Source organism: Stegostoma tigrinum, chromosome 35 (genome assembly GCF_030684315.1).
Source record: "Stegostoma tigrinum isolate sSteTig4 chromosome 35, sSteTig4.hap1, whole genome shotgun sequence".
In the NCBI taxonomy this organism is placed as follows: Eukaryota; Metazoa; Chordata; class Chondrichthyes; order Orectolobiformes; family Stegostomatidae; genus Stegostoma; species Stegostoma tigrinum.
Window position 1 is genome coordinate 6,236,685 of NC_081388.1, and position 22,641 is coordinate 6,259,325.

General features: G+C 49.5%; 1 protein-coding gene across 2 annotated transcripts in view; it reads right to left on the reverse strand.

Moving 5' to 3' along the window:
• Window positions 1–22,641, reverse strand: part of LOC125447549 (protein Niban 1-like) — a 64,252-nt gene that overhangs the window by 25,576 nt on the left and 16,035 nt on the right. For both annotated transcript variants that reach the window (XM_059639918.1, XM_059639917.1), the window contains one exon: window positions 17,120–17,224. In XM_059639918.1, coding sequence (XP_059495901.1) covers window positions 17,120–17,224 — 105 coding nt within the window. The remainder of the gene's footprint in view (window positions 1–17,119; window positions 17,225–22,641) is intronic.

The window sequence follows — 22,641 nt, forward strand, 5'->3', positions numbered from 1 at the left end:
CTGCTTTCAACAAACTATGTACACGTACTCCTTGCTCCCTGTGTTCCACAGCACTCCTCAGGACCTTACCATTTACTGTATAACTCCTACCTTGGTTTGACTTTCCAAAATGCAACACCTTACACTTATCTGTATTGAACTGCATCTGCCAATCCCCAGCCCACTTCCCCATCTGATCAAGATCCCCCTGTAATTTTTGATAACTTTCCAATCTGCCAGCTGCAGTTGCATCTGTCCATGACAGTATCAGTAAAAGTGACCATCGCACATTGGAGACAAAGACCCGCTTTCACATTGAGAACAACCCCTATCGTGTTGTATGGCACTATCGCTGTGCTAAATGAGACAGACTTCGCTCAGATCCAGCGATTCAAAACTGGGCATCCTTGAGGCGCTGTGGGCCATCAACAGCAGCAGAATTATGCTCCAACACAATCTGTAACCTCATGACCCAGCATATCCCCCACTCACCCATTACCATCACGTCAAGGAATCAACCCTGGTTCAATGGAGAGTGCAGGAGGGCATGCCAGAAGCAACACCAGGCATACCTGAAGGTGAGGTATCAACTGGTGAAGCCACCAAACAGGACTACTTGCACACCAAACAGCGAAAGCAGTAAGTGATAGGCAGAGCTAGGCGATCCTACAACCAATGGATCAGATCCAGGCTCTGCAGTCCTGCCACATCCAGTTGTGAATGGTGGGGGACAATTAAACAACTCATTGGACGAGGAGGCTCCACAAATATCCCCATCCTCAATGATGAAAGGGCCCAGCACGTCAGTGCAAAAGATAAGGCTGAAGCATTCGCAGCAACATTCAGCCAGAAGTGCCGAGTGGATGATCCCTCTCGACCTCCTCCAGTGGTCCCCAGCATCACAGATACCAGTCTTCAGCCAATTCGATTCACTCCACATGAAATCAAGAAACAGTTGGAGACACTGGGTAATGCAAAGGCTACAGGCCCTGAAAACATTCTGGCAATAGTAGTGAAGACTCGAGGTCCATGACTTGCCGCTCCCTTAGCCAAGCTGTTCCAGTACAGTTAGAACACTGGAATCTACCCAAAAATGTGGAAAAATGTCCAAGTATGTCCTTGATTGGTATTGTGGAACTGCAATTGTTACAGGGGTCCTTATTATTTCTGATCTACATAACTGATCTACAATCAGAAATCAAGACAGGCCAGGGAAACAATATCTGATAAAGATGTCAAAATATAGGCGCCTAGATCAGGGTGGGTCAGTGAATGGTCATCAGTGTATTTTGATTTTGGGAGGGAGAAAGTTGTGGCAGAGTTGCCTAGTGGTTGGCGTTAGGACCGTTGCTCATCCTGGGGTAGATTAATGACCTAGGTTCTGGATGTGAGTTTGCTCGCTGAGCTGGAAGGTTCGTTTTCAGACGTTTCATCACCATTCTAGGTAACATCATCAGTGAGCCTCCGACGAAGCACTGGTGTTATGTCCCGCTTTCTATTTATCTGTTTAGGTTTCCTTGGGTTGGTGATGTCATTTCCTGTTCTTTTTCTCAGGGGATGGTAGATGGGCTCCAAATCAATGTGTTTGTTGATGGAGTTCCGGTTGGAATGCCATGCTTCTAGGAATTCTCGTGCGTGTCTCTGTTTGGCTTGTCCTAGGATGGATGTGTTGTCCCAATCAAAGTGGTGTCCTTCCTCATCTGTGTGTAAGGATACGAGTGATAGTGGGTCATGTCGTTTTGTGGCTAGTTGATGTTCATGTATCCTGGTGGCTAGCTTTCTGCCAGTATGTCCAATGTAGTGTTTGTCACAGTTCTTGCAAGGTATTTTGTAGATGACGTTCGTTTTATTTGTTGTCTGTATAGGGTCTTTTAAGTTCATTAGCTGCTGTTTTAGTGTGTTGGTGGGTTTGTGGGCTACTCTGATGCCAAGGGGTCCGAGTAGTCTGGCAGTCATTTTGGAAATGTCTTTGATGTAGGGGAGAGTGGTTATGGTTTCTGGGCCCGTTTTGTCTGTTTGTTTGGGTTTGTTGCTGAGAAATCGGCGGACTGTGTTCATTGGGTACCCATTCTTTTTGAATACGCTGTATCGGTGATTTTCCTCTGCTCTGCGTAGTTCCTTTGTGCTGCAGTGTGTGGTGGCTCGTTGGAATAATGTTCTAATGCAGCTTCGTTTGTGGGTGTTGGGATGGTTGCTCCTGTAGTTCAGTATTTGGTCCGTATGTGTTGTTTTCCTGTAGACGCTGGTTTGAAGTTCCCCATTGGCTGTTCGCTCTACTGTGACATCTATGAACGGCAGTTTGTTATTATTTTCCTCCTCTTTTGAGGAACTTCAAACCAGCGTCTACAGGAAAACAACACATACGGACCAAATACTGAACTACAGGAGCAACCATCCCAACACCCACAAACAAAGCTGCATTAGAACATTATTCCAACGAGCCACCACACACTGCAGCACAAAGGAACTACGCAGAGCAGAGGAAAATCACCTATACAGCGTATTCAAAAAGAATGGGTACCCAATGAACACAGTCCGCCGATTTCTCAGCAACAAACCCAAACAAACAGACAAAACAGGCCCAGAAACCATAACCACTCTCCCCTACATCAAAGACATTTCCAAAATGACTGCCAGACTACTCGGACACCTTGGCATCAGGGTAGCCCACAAACCCACCAACACACTAAAACAGCAGCTAATGAACTTAAAAGACCCTATACAGACAACAAATAAAACGAACGTCATCTACAAAATACCTTGCAAGAACTGTGACAAACACTTCATTGGACATACTGGCAGAAAGCTAGCCACCAGGATACATGAACATCAACTAGCCACAAAACGACATGACCCACTATCACTCGTATCCTTACATACAGATGAGGAAGGACACCACTTTGATTGGGACAACACATCCATCCTAGGACAAGCCAAGCAGAGACACGCACGAGAATTCCTAGAAACATGGCATTCCAACCGGAACTCCATCAACAAACACATTGACTTGGAGCCCATCTACCATCTCCTGAGAAAAAGAACAGGAAATGACATCACCAACGCAGGAAATGACATCACCAACCCAAGGAAACCTAACCAGATAAATAGAAAGCGGGACATAACACCAGCGCTTCGTCGGAGGCTCATTGATGATGTTACCTAGAATGGTAACGAAACGTCTGAAAACGAACCTTCCAGCTCAGCGAGCAAACTCACATCCAGAACCTCAACCTGAGCTACAAATCTTCTCAAAACTCGCTAACCTAGGTTCTCATATACAGCGGATACAAATTCAAAATTTTCAGATGCTACAAAACTTGTGAGATAAAGGTGGACAAATGGCAGAGTTCATTCAATGCAGAGAAATGCAAAGCAATTAATTTTGACGGAAGAATGTGAAATTAAGATATAAAATAAAAGGTACAATTCTGAAGAGGCTAAGACCAGCCTGGGTGTCTATATGAATAAGTCATGGGAGACTGACAGCATGCTTACTAAGGAACTAGGGGGCACAGTTCCAAAATAAGGGGAAGCAGATATAGGATTCAGTTGAGGAGAAACTTCACCAAAAAGGGGCGTCATAGAATCCCTACAGTGTGGAAACAGGCCCTTTGGCCCAACAAGTCCAGACTGATCCTTGGATCATCCCACCCAAAGCCATCCCCCTATAACACACCTAATCTACACATCCCTGAACACTATGGCTAATTTATTATGGCCAATCCACCTAGGCTGCACATCTTTGGACTGTGGGAGGAAACCAGAGCACCTGGAGGAAACCCACGCAGACAGGCGGAGAATGTGCAGACTCCAGACAGACAGATGCCTGAGGGTGGAACTGAACCCAGGTCCCTAGCACTGCCAGGCAGCAGTCCTAACCATTGAGCCATCCATCAGGGATCTGTGTAACTCCCTGCCCAGTGACACAGTAGGCTACCTTGTTGAATGGTTTTAAGGAAAAAAAAGATAGATTTTTGAACAATAAAGGAATTAAGGGTGATGGTGAGCAGGCAAGTAAGTGGAGCTGCGTCACAAAAATATCAGCCATGATCTTATTGAATGGTGGAGCAGGTTCGAGCGGCCAGATGGCCCACTCCTGCTCCTATTTCTGACAGTCTTATGTTCAAGAATATCCTCTACTTTATAAACAGCCGCATAGCATACAAGAGCAAGGAACTGATTTTATGTTATATTGACAATGGTTTGACCTTAGCTGGAGAATTGCAGTTCAGTTTTGGGGTGTCACACTTCAGGAATGATATAGAGAGAGAATACAGAAAAGATTTGGGAAACTAGCTCCAGCGATGAGGAGCTTCGGTTATGCGGATTGAATGAAGAACTTGGGACTGTTTTCCCTGGAGAAGAGGTGGTTTTGATAGAGGTATCCAAAATTATGAGGGGACTGGAGAAGGCATCTCGGGATCAACTGTCCCTAACAGAGGAAGGATTGAGAAGGAGAAGATGCAGATTTAAGGCATTTGCCAAATAATTAAGGGTGACCCGAGGAGAAGCTTTCTCGTGTAGCAAGTGTTTGGGATCTGCCTGAGAATGTGACAGGTTCAACTGAAGCATTAGGAAGAAATTGGACTTTTTGCTGAAAAGGAAGAGTAGATGCAGGGTTAGAGGGGAAAGGGGCAGCCAGATAAGTCACTGGTTTGGAGACCCAGCACAAGCATGATGGCCTGTGGCCAATCTGTGATCTGCCACACTCCTCTATTTCAGTGCTGAACTAACCAGCTTGTCTATAATTATTACTTTGGTGTGCTTGCTAACCCCAATGCGGGTCCGGACTGGGTGTCTGGTGAAACATACTGAGCTTCTCGCATACCTTTTAAAATCATTTCCTGACCTTAAACCATGGCTCAGTGCCATCCAGCTCCTGGATTTTCTTTCCCCAAACATGTCCTCACTTAGTTCCCATCTCTGCGTTGACCAGGTCACAGCATTTATATCAAGAAACTGAAATTCATGTAGCAGTGGGATTTGAAGCTATATCTCTGGAAAGGTTATAACCTAGACCCAGGCCCAATAGACCACTGGGCCACGGTGTAACACCACTCAATGAACCATTACGTATCTCCAGATACTTTTCCCCCAGGTTTCTCCAACTTGTGCCTCATCCTGGCTCAGCAGGCCACCAGCCCCCAGTACAGGGACCAACTATCCAGGACATTATATGACCACCGTCATATTTGAGGGGGTTAGCTTATGTCTCTTTGTCCCCCAGGGTACTACCTGGCACATACTTTTTGACCTTATTTTTTGTGCAAGTGCAGTACAGAGCTGTCCTTGTAAACACCGAACTGCCATGATGGTATTTTTGGGCTGGGCTGATTGGAGGATTACTGGGTTACACCATAAGGCCGGGGTGGTGGTCGGGGGGTGGGGGGGGGGGGGGGGGGCATTGTCGAAAATGGAGTCACAAACATTGCACCTGTAGGACGGGATCAATCTCATGAACAAGTGGAGGTGTAGTGAGCAGTGAAGAAAGTTACCTCAGAGTGCAACAGTACCTTGATCAGATGGGCCACTGGGCTGAGAAGTGGCAGATGGAGTTTAATTTAGATAACTGTGAGGTGCTGCATTTTGGAAAGGCAAACCAGGGCAGGACTTATACTCTTAATGGTTAGGTGTTGGGGAGTGATGCTGAACAAAGAGACCTTGGAGTGCATGTACACAGTTCCTTGAAAGTGAGTCCCAGGTAGGATAGTGAAGAAGGTATTTGGTACGCTTGCCTTTATTGGACAGTGCATTGAGTATAGCTGTTGGAATGTCATGTTGCAGCTGTACAAGACATATGGTTAGACCTCTTTTGGAATCTGATGTGCAATTTTTGTCTCCCTGCCATAGGAAAGATGTTGAGAAACTTGAAAGGGTTCAGAAAAAATTTATAAGGATGTTGCTGGGATTGGAGGGCTTTAGTTACAGGGAGAGGCCGAACAGACTGGGAGGCTATTTTCCCTGGAGTGTTAGAGGCTGAGGAGTGGCCTTACAGAGATATGTAAAATTGTGAGGGGTATGGATAGAGTGAAAAGCCAAGACTATTCCCCAGGGTTGGGGAGACCAAAACTAGAGGGTATAGGTTTAAGGTGAGAGGGGCAAGATATAAAAGGGACCTAAGGGGTAGCATTTTCAGGCAGGCGGTGGTGCGGGTATGGAATGAGCTGCTAGAGGAAGTGGTAGGGCTGATAGAATTAAAAGGCACCTGGTTGGGCTTATGAATAGGTAGGGTTTGGAGGTTTATAGGCCAAATGCTGGCAAATGGGACTAGATTGATTAAGGATATTTGGTCAGCATGGATGAGTTGAATGAAAGGCTCTGTTTCCACTCTGTACATCTCTATCACTGTGACTCTAAGTTAAGCGAGCTTTAAGAGTTGTATTTTGCACACTGTGTGGCTGAATGATCATTTGCTTGAGGTACAATTAGTCTCACATTTAGAGGACACTTCAGGGCTGGATTATTAATGGTTTCATAGAGTCGTACAACATGGAAACAGACTGTTTGGTCCAATCACTTCAAGTCAACCATGTTCCCAAACTAGACTAGTCTCACCTGCCTGCACCTGGCCCCTATCCCCTCAAACCCTTCCTATTCATGTACTTACCCAAAGGGTCTTTTAAATGTTGTAACTGCACCTATATCCGTCACTTCCTCTGCAGTTCATTCCACACACAAACCGCTCTCAGTGCAGGGAAAAAGATTAAATCTTTCTCCTCTCACCATAGAAATATGCCCCCTAGTTTTGAATTCCCCCCACTTTAGGGAAAATACTCTTGCTTCTTCACCTTATCTATGCCCCTCTTGATTTTAAAAACCTCTATAAGGTCACGTTTCAATCTCCTACACTCTAGCCTATCCACCCTACCTTAATAACTCAAACCTCCCCTTCCCGGCAACATCCTGACAAATCTTTTCTGAGCCCTCCGCAGTTTAATAATATCCTTTGTATAACCAGGCGACCAGAACTGGACACTGTAGTCTGGAAGTACAAAGTATATGAAAATTTGAAAACACGTTGCACCTTCTCTGTTGCTGTAACACCGTATTCTGCATCCTGTTCTATTACCCTGATGTACTTATGTAAGGTATGATCTGTCTGGTGTAGCTTGCAAAAAAACAACACTTTTCACTGACAACACAGTGTGGAGCTGGAGGAGCACAGCAGCGTCAGAGAAGCAGGAAATTTGATGTTTCGGGTCAGGATCCTTCTTCACTGTATCTCAGTATGTGGTGACAATAATAAATCAAATCAAACCAGGATCCCGTGGAACTATTTAACGAGACACACAGGAGTCTCCCTGATGTCCTGGTCAATATTTATCCATCAGCTGTCACTGAAACAGATGATCTAGTTGTTCCCTCAATGCTGTTTGTTGGAGTGTGCAAATTGGGTGATGATATTCCTGTATAACAACAAGTGGGTACCCTTCAAAAGTACTTCACCAGCCATAAAACTCTTTGGAAAATCTCTAGTCATGGAAGATGGCACAGAATTGGCGTGGTGCAGTGGCTCAATGACAGGCACTGCTGCCTCACAGTGCCAGGGATTAATTCCATCCTTGGGTGACCTAAAGAGTGAAAGAGAGACCAAAGTGGACATTGGGCCACTGGAAAATGACACTGGAAAAGTAGTAATGAGGGAACAAAGAAATAGCTGAGGAAATCAATAAGTGCTTTGCGTCCATCTTCACGATGGAAGACAAGAGTAATATCCCAAAAATTCAAGTGAGTCAGGAGGGAGAAATGGTGACTCTGGCAGCCATCACCAAGGAGAAGGTTCTAGAAAAACTGCAAGGTCTGAAGGTAGATAAATAACCTGGACGAGATGGACCACACCCCAGTGTTCTGAACGCGATAGCTGAAGAGATAGTGGAGGCATTAGTGGTGTTCTTTCAGGAATCACTGGAGTCAGGGAAGGTCCCAGGGGACTGGAAAATCGCTCATCTTTAAGAAGGGAGTGAGGCAAATGATGGGAAATTACAGGCTGATTAGCCTGACCTCAATCATAAGATTTTGGAGTCGATTGTGAAGGATGAGATTTCTGAATACTTGGACGTGCATGCTAAAATAGGGCAAAGTCAGCATGGCTTCATCAAGGGGAGGTCATGCCTGAAAAATCTGTTAGAATTCTTTGAGGAGGTAACAAGCAGGATAGACGAAGGAGAGCCATTGGATGTTATCTACCTGGACTTCCTGAAGGCCTTTGATAAGGTGTCATACAGGAAGCTGCTGAGTAAATAAGGGCCCATGATGTTAGAAGCAAGGTGCTGGCATGGATAGAAGATTGGCTGTCTGGCAGACGGCAAACCATGGAGTAAAAGGGTCCTTCTCATGATGGCAGCTGGTAACTAGTGGTGTTCCACAAGGGTCAGCGTTGGGACCACAACTTTTCACTTTATACATTAATGATATAGTGGAAGGAACTGAGGGCATCCTGGCTACGTGTGCAGATCATACAAAGATAGGTGGAGGGACAGGTAGGATTGAGGAGACAGGGAGGCTGCAGAAGGATTTAGATAGTTTAGGAAGGTGGGCAAAGAAGTGGCAGATGGAGTACAACGTGAGAAAGTGTGAGATCATGCACTTTGGTTAGGAAGATTAGAGGTGTAGACTATTCTCTAAATGGGGAGAAAACTCAGAAATCTGAAGTGTAAAGGGACTTGGGAGTCCTAGTCTGGGTTTCTCTGAAGGTAACTTTGCAGGTTGAGTGGGTAGTTAGGAAGGCAAATAGAATGTCAGCATTTATCTTAAGAGGGTTGGAATATTTCAAGACGACTAGAATATAAAAAGAGGGATGTACTTCTGAGGCTTTATAAAGTTGTGGTCAGGCCACATTTAGCCTATTGTGAGCAATTTTCAGCCCCATCTGGGTGGTAGTATAAGGTAGGGGCGGAGGTTAGATAGACCTTAGGGTTAGGGTAAAAGGTTGGCACAACATGGTGGACCGAAGGGCCTGAACTGTGCTGTGCTGTTCTATGTTCTATATTCTATATATCTCAGGAAGGATGTACTGGCCTCGGAGCAGGTCCTGAGGAGGTTCATGACAATGATCCCAGGAATAAAAGTCTTAACATATGAGGACCATTTGAGGCCTCTGGGTCTATACTTGATGGAGTTTAGAAGGATGAGGGGGGATCTAACTGAAACTTACAGAATACTGAATGGACAGAGGGAGTGTGGGGAAGATGTACCCATTGGTAGGGAGACATAGGTAGAGAGACCTGAGGGCACAGCCTTGGAGTAAAGGGAAGCAGAAACCTCTTCAGCCAGAGAGCGGTGAGTCTATGGAACTCATTGCCACAGAAGACTGTGGAGGCCAGGTCATTGAGCATATTTAAGACAGAGATAGATAGGTTCTTGTTTGGCAAGGGGATTAAGGCTTATGGTAAGAAAGTGGGAGAACGGGGTTGAAAAACACAGCATAAATACTTGAATGGCAGAGCAGACTTGATGGGCTGAATGGCCTAATTTCTGCTCCTGTATCTTATGGACTGTCTGTGTGGAGTCTATACATTGTCCCCATATCTGTGTGCATTTCCTCTGGGTGCTCCAGTTTCCTCACGCGGATGGGAATGGGAATTGGCCATGGGAAATGCAGGGTTACAGGGATATAGGGTGGGAGGGGTGGGTCCGAGTGGGATGCTCTTCAGAAGGTCGGTGTGGACCTGATGGGCTGAATGGCCTGCTTCCACACTGTGTGGATTCTCTGAAAGCCCATGAATTGGATTCGGAATTCAATCCCAGGCATTAGGTGTCTCAGAACTCTGGCACATCTCAGTGAATCACAGGAAAGGGATTTTGTCCGACAGGATTCCATATTTTCTTACACTTTAACTGAATCATGAGATGAAGGGGTTAACTGCTTCATGGGGCTGAGGACACGTCGAATGAGAATTCTGAAACATGATCGCCAAAGAGAAAAGGAAATTGTGTGAACCATGTGGAATGCAGCAGAAGCCCAGTCCCTCAGCCTTTTGGGAAAATAAACCGAACACGTGGCAAAATACAGCAGCTGCAGGAAACATCAGAGAAGACCGTCAAGAGTTGGCAATGGAAGAGAAGTCAAGCGATTTCAGGCTGATGTCTCAACCACTCATCAGCAAGTTTCACAACAGAGACCAAAATGGGGACATGGAAAACCGGGGAGAGTGGGAAAAAACGCAAAGAAGGGGCCCAGGAACGGAAAGAGATAGACCCGAGAGTGACAGAGATACACTGAGGCAAAGCGAGAGAGAGAGAGCACACACGAGATTAGGACAGAATGAGCGACACAGAGTGAGCGAGAGGCAGACAGCAAAGAGGGAGCTGTTTGAGATAGAAAAAGACAGAGTGCATCACTGGCAGCTAGAGAGAGAGAAAAGCACATAAAAAGAGAGGCACAGGGAGATAGAGAGTGAGGCACTGGGAGGTAGAGTGAGAGGCACAGGGAGGTAGAGTGAGAGGCACAGGGAGGTAGAGAGAGAGGCACAGGGAGGTAGAGTGAGAGGCACAGGGAGGTAGAGAGAGAGGCACAGGGAGGTAGAGAGAGAGGCACAGGGAGGTAGAGAGAGAGGCACAGGGAGGTAGAGAGAGAGAGGCACAGGGAGGTAGAGTGAGAGATACAGGGAGGTAGAGAGAGAGAGGCACAGGGAGGTAGACTGAGAGGCACAGGGAAGTAGAGAGTGAGGCACTGTGAGGTAGAGTGAGAGGCACAGGCAGGTAGAGAGAGAGAGAGACACAGGGAGGTAGAGAGAGAGAGGCACAGGGAGGTAGAGAGAGAGAGGCACAGGGAGGCAGAGAGAGAGGCACAGGGAGGTAGAGAGAGAGAGGCACAGGGAGGTAGAGAGAGAGGCACAGGGAGGTAGAGTGAGAGGCACAGGGAGGTAGAGAGAGAGGCACAGGGAGGTAGAGTGAGAGGCACAGGGAGGTAGAGAGAGAGGCACAGGGAGGTAGAGTGAGAGGCACAGGGAGGTAGAGAGAGAGAGGCACAGGGAGGTAGAGTGAGAGATACAGGGAGGTAGAGAGAGAGGCACAGGGAGGTAGAGAGAGAGACACAGGGAGGTAGAGAGAGAGAGGCACAGGGAGGTAGAGAGAGAGAGGCACAGGGAGGTAGAGAGAGAGAGGCACAGGGAGGTAGAGAGAGAGAGGCACAGGGAGGTAGAGAGAGAGACACAGGGAGGTAGAGAGAGAGAGGCACAGGGAGGTAGAGAGAGAGGCACAGGGAGGTAGAGAGAGAGAGGCACAGGGAGGTAGAGAGAGAGGCACAGGGAGGTAGAGAGAGAGAGGCACAGGGAGGTAGAGAGAGAGAGGCACAGGGAGGTAGAGAGAGAGGCACAGGGAGGTAGAGAGAGAGAGGCACAGGGAGGTAGAGAGAGAGAGGCACAGGGAGGTAGAGAGAGAGGCACAGGGAGGTAGAGAGAGAGAGGCACAGGGAGGTAGAGTGAGAGGCACAGGGAGGTAGAGTGAGAGGCACAGGGAGGTAGAGAGAGAGGCCCAGGGAGGTAGAGAGAGAGGCACAGGGAGGTAGAGAGAGAGAGGCACAGGGAGGTAGAGAGAGAGGCACAGGGAGGTAGAGAGAGAGACACAGGGAGGTAGAGTGAGAGGCACAGGGAGGTAGAGTGAGAGGCACAGGGAGGTAGAGAGAGAGACACAGGGAGGTAGAGTGAGAGGCACAGGGAGGTAGAGTGAGAGGCACAGGGAGGTAGAGAGAGAGACACAGGGAGGTAGAGTGAGAGGCACAGGGAGGTAGAGTGAGAGGCACAGGGAGGTAGAGTGAGAGGCACAGGGAGGTAGAGAGAGAGAGGCACAGGGAGGTAGAGTGAGAGGCACAGGGAGGTAGAGAGAGAGACACAGGGAGGTAGAGTGAGAGGCACAGGGAGGTAGAGTGAGAGGCACAGGGAGGTAGAGAGAGAGGCACAGGGAGGTAGAGTGAGAGGCACAGGGAGGTAGAGTGAGAGGCACAGGGAGAGAGAGTGAGAGGCACAGGGAGGTAGAGTGAGAGGCACAGGGAGGTAGAGAGAGAGGCCCAGGGAGGTAGAGAGAGAGGCACAGGGAGGTAGAGAGAGAGAGGCACAGGGAGGTAGAGTGAGAGGCACAGGGAGGTAGAGAGAGAGACACAGGGAGGTAGAGTGAGAGGCACAGGGAGGTAGAGTGAGAGGCACAGGGAGGTAGAGAGAGAGACACAGGGAGGTAGAGTGAGAGGCACAGGGAGGTAGAGTGAGAGGCACAGGGAGGTAGAGAGAGAGACACAGGGAGGTAGAGTGAGAGGCACAGGGAGGTAGAGTGAGAGGCACAGGGAGAGAGAGTGAGAGGCACAGGGAGGTAGAGTAAGAGGCACAGGGAGGTAGAGTGAGAGGCACAGGGAGGTAGAGTGAGAGGCACAGGGAGGTAGAGAGAGAGAGGCACAGGGAGGTAGAGAGAGAGACACAGGGAGGTAGAGTGAGAGGCACAGGGAGGTGGAGAGAGAGGCACAGGGAGGTGGAGAGAGAGGCACAGGGAGGTAGAGAGAGAGGCACAGGGAGGTAGAGTGAGAGGCACAGGGAGGTAGAGTGAGAGGCACAGGGAGAGAGAGTGAGAGGCACAGGGAGGTAGAGTGAGAGGCACAGGGAGGTAGAGTGAGAGGCACAGGGAGGTAGAGTGAGAGGCACAGGGAGGTAGAGTGAGAGGCACAGGGAGGTAGAGAGAGAGAGGCACAGGGAGGTAGAGAGAGAGACACAGGGAGGTAGAGTGAGAGGCACAGGGAGGTGGAGAGAGAGGCACAGGGAGGTGGAGAGAGAGGCACAGGGAGGTAGAGAGAGAGGCACAGGGAGGTAGAGAGAGAGGCACAGGGAGGTAGAGAGAGAGGCACAGGGAGAGAGAGTGAGAGGCACAGGGAGGTAGAGTAAGAGGCACAGGGAGGTAGAGTGAGAGGCACAGGGAGGTAGAGTCAGAGGCACAGGGAGGTAGAGAGAGAGAGGCACAGGGAGGTAGAGTGAGAGGCACAGGGAGGTAGAGTGAGAGGCACAGGGAGGTAGAGAGAGAGAGGCACAGGGAGGTAGAGTGAGAGGCACAGGGAGGTAGAGAGAGAGACACAGGGAGGTAGAGTGAGAGGCACAGGGAGGTAGAGTGAGAGGCACAGGGAGGTAGAGAGAGAGACACAGGGAGGTAGAGTGAGAGGCACAGGGAGGTAGAGTGAGAGGCACAGGGAGAGAGAGTGAGAGGCACAGGGAGGTAGAGTGAGAGGCACAGGGAGGTAGAGAGAGAGGCCCAGGGAGGTAGAGAGAGAGGCACAGGGAGGTAGAGAGAGAGAGGCACAGGGAGGTAGAGTGAGAGGCACAGGGAGGTAGAGAGAGAGACACAGGGAGGTAGAGTGAGAGGCACAGGGAGGTAGAGTGAGAGGCACAGGGAGGTAGAGAGAGAGACACAGGGAGGTAGAGTGAGAGGCACAGGGAGGTAGAGTGAGAGGCACAGGGAGGTAGAGAGAGAGACACAGGGAGGTAGAGTGAGAGGCACAGGGAGGTAGAGTGAGAGGCACAGGGAGAGAGAGTGAGAGGCACAGGGAGGTAGAGTAAGAGGCACAGGGAGGTAGAGTGAGAGGCACAGGGAGGTAGAGTGAGAGGCACAGGGAGGTAGAGAGAGAGAGGCACAGGGAGGTAGAGAGAGAGACACAGGGAGGTAGAGTGAGAGGCACAGGGAGGTGGAGAGAGAGGCACAGGGAGGTGGAGAGAGAGGCACAGGGAGGTGGAGAGAGAGGCACAGGGAGGTAGAGAGAGAGGCACAGGGAGGTAGAGTGAGAGGCACAGGGAGGTAGAGTGAGAGGCACAGGGAGAGAGAGTGAGAGGCACAGGGAGGTAGAGTAAGAGGCACAGGGAGAGAGAGTGAGAGGCACAGGGAGGTAGAGTAAGAGGCACAGGGAGGTAGAGTGAGAGGCACAGGGAGGTGGAGAGAGAGGCACAGGGAGGTGGAGAGAGAGGCACAGGGAGGTAGAGTGAGAGGCACAGGGAGGTAGAGTGAGAGGCACAGGGAGGTAGAGAGAGAGAGGCACAGGGAGGTAGAGAGAGAGACACAGGGAGGTAGAGTGAGAGGCACAGGGAGGTGGAGAGAGAGGCACAGGGAGGTGGAGAGAGAGGCACAGGGAGGTAGAGAGAGAGGCACAGGGAGGTAGAGAGAGAGAGACACAGGGAGGTAGAGTGAGAGGCACAGGGAGGTAGAGTGAGAGGCACAGGGAGAGAGAGTGAGAGGCACAGGTAGAGAGAGTGAGAGGCACAGGGAGGTAGAGTAAGAGGCACAGGGAGGTAGAGTGAGAGGCACAGGGAGGTAGAGTGAGAGGCACAGGGAGGTAGAGAGAGAGAGGCACAGGGAGGTAGAGAGAGAGACACAGGGAGGTAGAGTGAGAGGCACAGGGAGGTGGAGAGAGAGGCACAGGGAGGTAGAGAGAGAGGCACAGGGAGGTAGAGTGAGAGGCACAGGGAGGTAGAGTGAGAGGCACAGGGAGGTAGAGTGAGAGGCACAGGGAGGTAGAGTGAGAGGCACAGGGAGGTAGAGTGAGAGGCACAGGGAGGTAGAGAGAGAGAGGCACAGGGAGGTAGAGAGAGAGACACAGGGAGGTGGAGAGAGAGGCACAGGGAGGTGGAGAGAGAGGCACAGGGAGGTGGAGAGAGAGGCACAGGGAGGTAGAGAGAGAGGCACAGGGAGGTAGAGAGAGAGAGGCACAGGGAGGTAGAGTGAGAGAGGCACAGGGAGGTAGAGTGAGAGGCACAGGGAGGTAGAGAGAGAGGCACAGGGAGGTAGAGAGAGAGGCACAGGGAGGTAGAGAGAGAGACACAGGGAGGTAGAGAGAGAGAGGCACAGGGAGGTAGAGTGAGAGGCACAGGGAGGTAGAGTGAGAGGCACAGGGAGGTGGAGAGAGAGGCACAGGGAGGTAGAGAGAGAGGCACAGGGAGGTAGAGAGAGAGACACAGGGAGGTAGAGAGAGAGAGGCACAGGGAGGTAGAGTGAGAGGCACAGGGAGGTAGAGAGAGAGACACAGGGAGGTAGAGTGAGAGGCACAGGGAGGTAGAGTGAGAGGCACAGGGAGGTAGAGAGAGAGACACAGGGAGGTAGAGTGAGAGGCACAGGGAGGTAGAGTGAGAGGCACAGGGAGGTAGAGTGAGAGAGGCACAGGGAGGTAGAGAGAGAGGCACAGGGAGGTAGAGAGAGAGAGGCACAGGGAGGTAGAGAGAGAGGCACAGGGAGGTAGAGAGAGAGAGGCACAGGGAGGTAGAGAGAGAGGCACAGGGAGGTAGAGAGAGAGACACAGGGAGGTAGAGAGAGAGAGGCACAGGGAGGTAGAGAGAGAGAGGCACAGGGAGGTAGAGAGAGAGGCACAGGGAGGTAGAGTGAGAGGCACAGGGAGGTAGAGAGAGAGAGGCACAGGGAGGTAGAGTGAGAGGCACAGGGAGGTAGAGTGAGAGACACAGGGAGGTAGAGAGAGAGGCACAGGGAGTTAGAGAGAGAGGCACAGGGAGGTAGAGAGAGAGAGGCACAGGGAGTTAGAGAGAGAGGCACAGGGAGGTAGAGAGAGAGGCACAGGGAGGTAGAGAGAGAGAGAGAGGCACAGGGAGGTAGAGAGAGAGAGAGAGGCACAGGGAGGTAGAGAGAGAGGCACAGGGAGTTAGAGAGAGAGGCACAGGGAGGTAGAGAGAGAGAGGCACAGGGAGGTAGAGTGAGAGGCACAGGGAGGTCGAGAGAGAGAGGCACAGGGAGGTAGAGAGTGAGAAACACAGGGAGGCAGGGTGAGAGGCACAGGGAGAGATTGAGAGGCACAGGGAGAAATTGAGAGGCACAGGGAGAGATTGAGAGGCACAGGGAGAAATTGAGAGGCACAGGGAGAAATTGAGAGGCACAGGGAGAGATCGAGAGGCACAGGGAGAGATCGAGAGGCACAGGGAGAGATTGAGAGGCACAGGGAGAGAGTGAGAGGCACAGGGAGAGAGTGAGAGGCACAGGGAGAGATTGAGAGGCACAGGGAGAGAGTGAGAGGCACAGGGAGAGAGTGAGAGGCACAGGGAGAGATTGAGAGGCACAGGGAGAGATTGAGAGGCACAGGGAAGTATAGAGAGAGGCACAGGGAGAGATTGAGTGGCACAGGGAGAGATTGAGAGGCACAGGGAGAGAGTGAGAGGCACAGGGAGAGATTGAGAGGCACAGGGAGAGATTGAGAGGCACAGGGAGAGATTGAGAGGCACAGGGAGGTGGAGAGTGAGATTCACAGGGAGGTAGGGAGAGAGGCACAGGGGGATAGAAAGACGGAGATATGGGGCAATGGAGAGTTGGAAGCACAGTAACACATAACAAGAGGGAGGTAGAGAGGGAATGGGGCTCTAAAAGAAGAAGGGACAGAGACAGTGATGAAAGGGCATAGCTAGTGTGAGAGAGCAGCGCAGGGCTGTGTGATGAAGGATGTAGAAGGAGAGGGAAAGGGATGGAGACACAAAAGGGCTTGAAGACGTGTGGTGGATGAGAGAGAGGGGAGCAGGGAACAGACAGAAAAACAAAAATACATTGAAGGAGAGAGTTATTGAAAGTCAGATGGACAGAAAGAAACACACAATAAATGAGAAAGACATAGAGGTAAAGACAGAGAGAGAGAGAGAGAGAGAGAGAGACAGGACCATGACAAAATAAATGAGTGAGAAGGGGTGGCAGAGATGGCCAGGCTGTGGCATTTTAGACTCCTAATCCACTCATGATCTGGAGTCTGAATGTGGCCGATGGTGAAATTTGATTTTAAAAAAAGTCTGAATTGAGAAAGGAGTTTAATGGTAACTATGTAGCCATTGTTGTAAAGACCTGAATGTTTCCCATGCCCCTGAGACAAGGAAATGAGCCATCCTTACCTAGTCTGGCCTACATGTGACTCTGGACCCACAGCAATGTGCTTGTCTCTCACCTGTACTAAGAATGGGTAATAAATCCTGACCTTGCCAGTGATGCCAACATCACATGGGCTAAAAAAGAAAGATGTGGGACAGGCAGAAGCAGAAATGAGAGGGGAAATGACAGCCTGGAGTGAAAGGAAGATAGGAAACGGAGGTTTGGGCAGTTAGAGAAACTTGAGGATGCAGAGCTAACGAAGAACCCAGAGCTTTAAAAACTGCTGAGAGCTTTTACTTCCACCTGTCGCTGAGGCGGTACTCACTTTCAGCCAAGTCTGTTTGCGTTTACTCTCTGGCCCTCGGATATGGGGAAGCAGCTGGGATTCCAACACGGGACACAAGTCCTCCATCACCATGTTACTCAGGATCTGGGGAGAGGTGAAATAACAAATTGACAAATGGAATGAGTGTCACGTTGAGTCAGCTTACTCTCTGCTGCCCTACACTGAAGTTGGACAAACCATTCGGTGTAACGGTATGCCGAGCAGGGCGCAATGAGGTGTTCTGGGATTAGTTTGCCTGCTCGAGACTGCCTTGCAAAATTGTTCATAGACTCATAGGGATATACTGCATGGAAGCAGACCCTTCAGCCCAACTCAAACCATGCCAACCACATATCCTAAACTGACCTAGTTTCATTTGCCAGCATTTGGCCCATAGCCCTCTAAACCCTTCCTATTCATATACCCATCCAGATGCCTTTTAATTGTACCCACCTGCACAACAGCTCATTCCATACAAAGCAAAACCCTCTGCATGAAAAGATAACCTCTTAGGTCCTTAAATCTTTCCCCTCTCACCTTAAACCTATGTCCTCTAGTTTTGGACTACCCCACCCTGGGGAAAAGACCTTGTCTCTTCACCCTATCCATGCCCCTCATGATTTTATAAACTTCTATAAGGTCACCCCTTGGCCTCCAATATTCCAGGGAAAATAGCCCCAGCCTATTCAGCCTCTCCCTAGAGCTCAAACCCTCCAATTCTTGTAAATCCTTTCTGTACCCTTTCAGGTTTAACAACATCCTTCTTATGGAAGAGCAACCAGATTTGATGCAGTATTCTAAAAGTGGCCTGACCAATGTCCTATACAGCTGCAACATGACCTCCCAGCTCCTGTACTCATTGCACTGACCAATAAATATCCAAACGCCTTCTTTACTATCCTATCTACTTGGGACTCCACTTTCAAGGAACTATGATCCTGCACTTTTTGTGATGCAACACTCCCTAAGACCTTACCACTAAGTGTCTTGCCCTGGTTTGCCTTTCCAAAATGCAGCACCTCACATTTATCCAAATTAAACCCCATCTGCCACTCCTCAGCCCATTGGCCCATCTGATCAAGGTCCTGTCGTACTCTGAGGTAACCTTCTTCGTTGTCCACTGCACCTCCAATTTTGATATTATTTGCGAACTTAGTAACCATACCTTCTATGTTTATATCCTAATCATTTGTATAACTGACAGAAAGCAGTGGACCCAGCACCAATGCATGTGGCACATTGCTAAACTGAGGCCTCACACAAAAGGCCCTGCAAGGCAAAACAACTCATGTATTTTCTGAGATAATGGGAACTGCAGATGCTGGAGATTCCAAGATAATAAAATGTGAGGCTGGATGAACACAGCAGGCCAAGCAGCATCTCAGGAGCACAAAAGCTGACGTTTCGGGCCTAGACCCTTCATCAGAGAGGGGGATGGGGGGAGGGAACTGGAATAAATAGGGAGAGAGGGGGAGGCGGACCGAAGATGGAGAGTAAAGAAGATAGGTGGAGAAGGTGTGGGTGGGGAGGTAGGGAGGGGATAGGTCAGTCCAGGGAAGACGGACAGGTCAAGGAGGTGGGATGAGGTTAGTAGGTAGCTGGGGGTGCGGCTTGGGGTGGGAGGAAGGGATGGGTGAGAGGAAGAACCGGTTAGGGAGGCAGAGACAGGTTGGACTGGTTTTGGGATGCAGTGGGTGGGGGGGAAGAGCTGGGCTGGTTGTGTGGTGCAGTGGGGGGAGGGGATGAACTGGGCTGGTTTAGGGATGCAGTGGGGGAAGGGGAGATTTTGAAACTGGTGAAGTCCACATTGGCTGCAGGGTTCCCAGGCGGAATATGAGTTGCTGTTCCTGCAACCTTCGGGTGGCATCATTGTGGCAGTGCAGGAGGCCCATGATGGACATGTCATCAAGAGAATGGGAGGGGGAGTGGAAATGGTTTGCGACCGGGAGGTGCAGTTGTTTGTTGCGAACTGAGCGGAGGTGTTCTGCAAAGCGGTCCCCAAGCCTCCGCTTGGTTTCCCCAATGTAGAGAAAGCCGCACCGGGTACAGTGGATGCAGTATACCACATTGGCAGATGTGCAGGTGAACCTCTGCTTAATGTGGAATGTCATCTTGGGGCCTGGGATGGGGGTGAGGGAGGAGGTGTGGGGACAAGTGTAGCATTTCCTGCGGTTGCAGGGGAAGGTGCCGGGTGTGGTGGGGTTGGAGGGCAGTGTGGAGCGAACAAGGGAGTCACGGAGAGAGTGGTCTCTCCGGAAAGCAGACGGGGTGGGGATGGAAAAATGTCTTGGGTGGTGGGGTCGGATTGTAAATGTCTCTGCCTCCCTAACCGGTTCTTCCTCTCACCCATCCCTTCCTCCCACCCCAAGCCGCACCCCCAGCTACCTACTAACCTCATCCCACCTCCTTGACCTGTCCGTCTTCCCTGGACTGACCTATCCCCTCCCTACCTCCCCACCCACACCTTCTCCACCTATCTTCTTTACTCTCCATCTTCGGTCCGCCTCCCCCTCTCTCCCTATTTATTCCAGTTCCCTCCCCCCATCCCCCTCTCTGATGAAGGGTCTAGGCCCGAAACGTCAGCTTTTGTGCTCCTGAGATGCTGCTTGGCCTGCTGTGTTCATCCAGCCTCACATTTTATTATCATGTATTTTCTGCTTAGTTTATATTTACAGACTCTCTCTCTTAGGTAGGCTCCAAAGAAAGGTAAAGACCTACTGAATTGAGTTGACAGTGGAGTGCCACCTATTGAACACAAATATCATCACAGGGCATTGAGCCAGCGAACTTAACCTGTTCTGTGGTCACTGAAAACAAAAAAAAACAGCTGGAAATCACAGTAGGTTAGGCAGCATCCATGGAGAGAGAGCAGGCTGACATTTCAAGTCCAGATGATCTTTGGTCACTACTCACTGGAGCTGTTTTGTGTGAACTGGAGATGAAGGCATTGTGGTAATGTCACTGGGTTTGTAATCAAGAACTGCAGGCTAACATTTTAGATTTATTGGTTCCTATCCCACCGTGGCAGATGGTTGACAAAATAATACCAGAAGGGACCAGTATCCCATCATCAAGTCACCCTTTACTTACGTGTGGAGAGTCCTTGACACTGATCCAGCTCCCTCAGGGCCAGCTCTCAGAATGAACAGAACCTCTGACCCTCCTGTTACTTTTATTAATTTATCTCCATAATGTATTAGTGCAACTTCCTCACACCAAAGATGACCACCAAACCATCCCTCTCTATCTGGGTGTGTTTTCACTCGGCATTTGACAAAGTCTGGGAAGTATATGGTAACAGGTGCTCCTCTCTGCTGGGTTACTAGAGAATCGACACTATACCAATACCATAGGGGGAGGCATCGCATATCAGTAGCACATTTCGCTTGGGATCATAGTGTGCCAACACCTCAGATTTCTCTAAAGCTAGATCTTGGCTACGAGACCATTTCTGAGGCTGACCCTTGTTCGATAGCAAATGTAAGGGGGCAAGGATGGAAGCCAGGTTACATACGAATAATCCAAAGAAAGACGTAAACTCTGGTACGGACATGGGAGCTGGAACTCTTTTGATAACCCTCACTTTATCTACCAACAGGTATAGCCTAGTCCAGTCAACTCTGTAGTCCAAGTAGATCACTTGGGGTGACTGGAACACTTTTCCCTCCTAAGGTGTATGCCCACCTGGAAGAAACTTCTAAGGATTGTGTCCAAGTTCTCTACCTGCACTCTACTGGTCTTCCCGGTTGTTAGACATCATCCAGATAAATGATGACCTGAGGTAGACCTTATAAAACTTTGTACATCGTTCACTGGAAAATGGCACAGGCTGATGATCCCCCAAATGACAGTGTCGTACATTGGTCCGAATCCTTTTGAAGGTAATTAATTGTAGCACACTGCTGGGAATCTTCATCTAACCACAATCACAGGTACGCATGGCTCATGTCCAGCTTTGTGAAGGACAGCATCCCCCTGCCAGCTTTGTGTATAAATCCTCTTGTGCGAGGGATTGGGTATTTATCCAGCTGCGAGAAGCAGTTCACCTTTTGTTTAAAACCCCCACAAAAGTGAACTGAGCCGCTGGGTCCCACAATCGGTATGACTGGTGCTGCCCGTTCCACAAACTGCACTGGTTTGATATCTGCTTCGCCTTCCAGCCCCTGATTTCTGCCTCAGCTTTTACTCCGTAAGGCACTCGGTGGGCCTTGCAGAATCATGGGATTGCTTCCTGGTAAATGTGTAAGGTAGCCTTGGCTTCTTTGCAAGTCCTTAGGCCTTCCTGAAAAACTTCCGGTAATTAATTAGGACTGCACTCAGGCAGCCAATTTCTAATCATAAATGTTGATCCAATCAAGGTCGATCTTTCTCAACCAATTCTGCCCCATCTAGCTCAGGCCTGAGCCTTTTACTGCAATCAGTGGAGTAAAACACTACAACTGCACCGACTGCTTCTCATAAGAACAGGAGTTGGGTCCTTAATCTGCAAAGGTTCCCTGGTGTAGGTTCTCAGAGTAGCCAAGGCCTTACACCAACTTAATAGTTGGAGACCAGGGCTAAAGACTGGTTCTACGGTCAGTCATACAGCCGTACTGGTATCAACCTCTGTTAGAGCTGGGTGACCATCTAACCAGATGTTTATCTGATTTGGATGTTGCTGAGCAATTTAACCGTTCCAAGCCAGGCAGAAGTGAGCTTTCCAGGGTATGCAGCCTCTTGGATACCAGCCCATCAGTTCTCTTACTCAATTCAGGTCCAGCTGTCTAAGGTCTGCATACCGACAGTAACCAGAACGGCTTGCCGGTTTGGACTTTCAGAAAATTTTAAGTTTTGGCGAGGCTTGGTTTTGTTTTGGGGTTTTGCTGGGGGCTGACCTAGAGTCCCTCTGTTCAGGATATGTCCTGAGTGAGGCTACACAACAGTGGTGTTTCTCAAGCTCAGTCAGAGAGGTGAGGGAGTCCACTTTCATTGGTACACCTTGTAACTTGCTGCATTTCCAATGATAAAGCCAGCTGTAGTGCCTGTTTGAAGTCCAGTTGGGCTTCAGCTCATAGGTGCTTTCGCATGGCTACATCATTAATCCCATATACCAAATGGTCTCTCAGCATCTCATTAAGGGTTAAACCAAAGTCACATGTCTCTGCCAGCCTTCTTAATCAAGTCAAAAATTCCGATATGGATTTCCCTGGTTCTCGAACTGGCAAAACCAGCACTGTTTCAGAATTAGAGGAGGCTTGGGGTTGTAATATTCCTTAATTAAAATCCATCAACTCTGGAAAGGTTTTAATATCTGGTGCCTCAGGAAAAGTCAGGCTCCTAATAACCGAAAAAGCTGCAGGTCCACAAGCCATCAGGAGAATTACTCGTTTTTCATCTGTCTTAATGTGATTTGCCTGGAAAAAATAAGAGATTCTTTCCACATTCTGGACACAGTCTTTGATGGCAGTGTCAAATGAATCAAGCTTCCGAAATAATGGCACGTTGCCAGAAATGCTTAATCCAACTCAAAGATGACTGTTGGG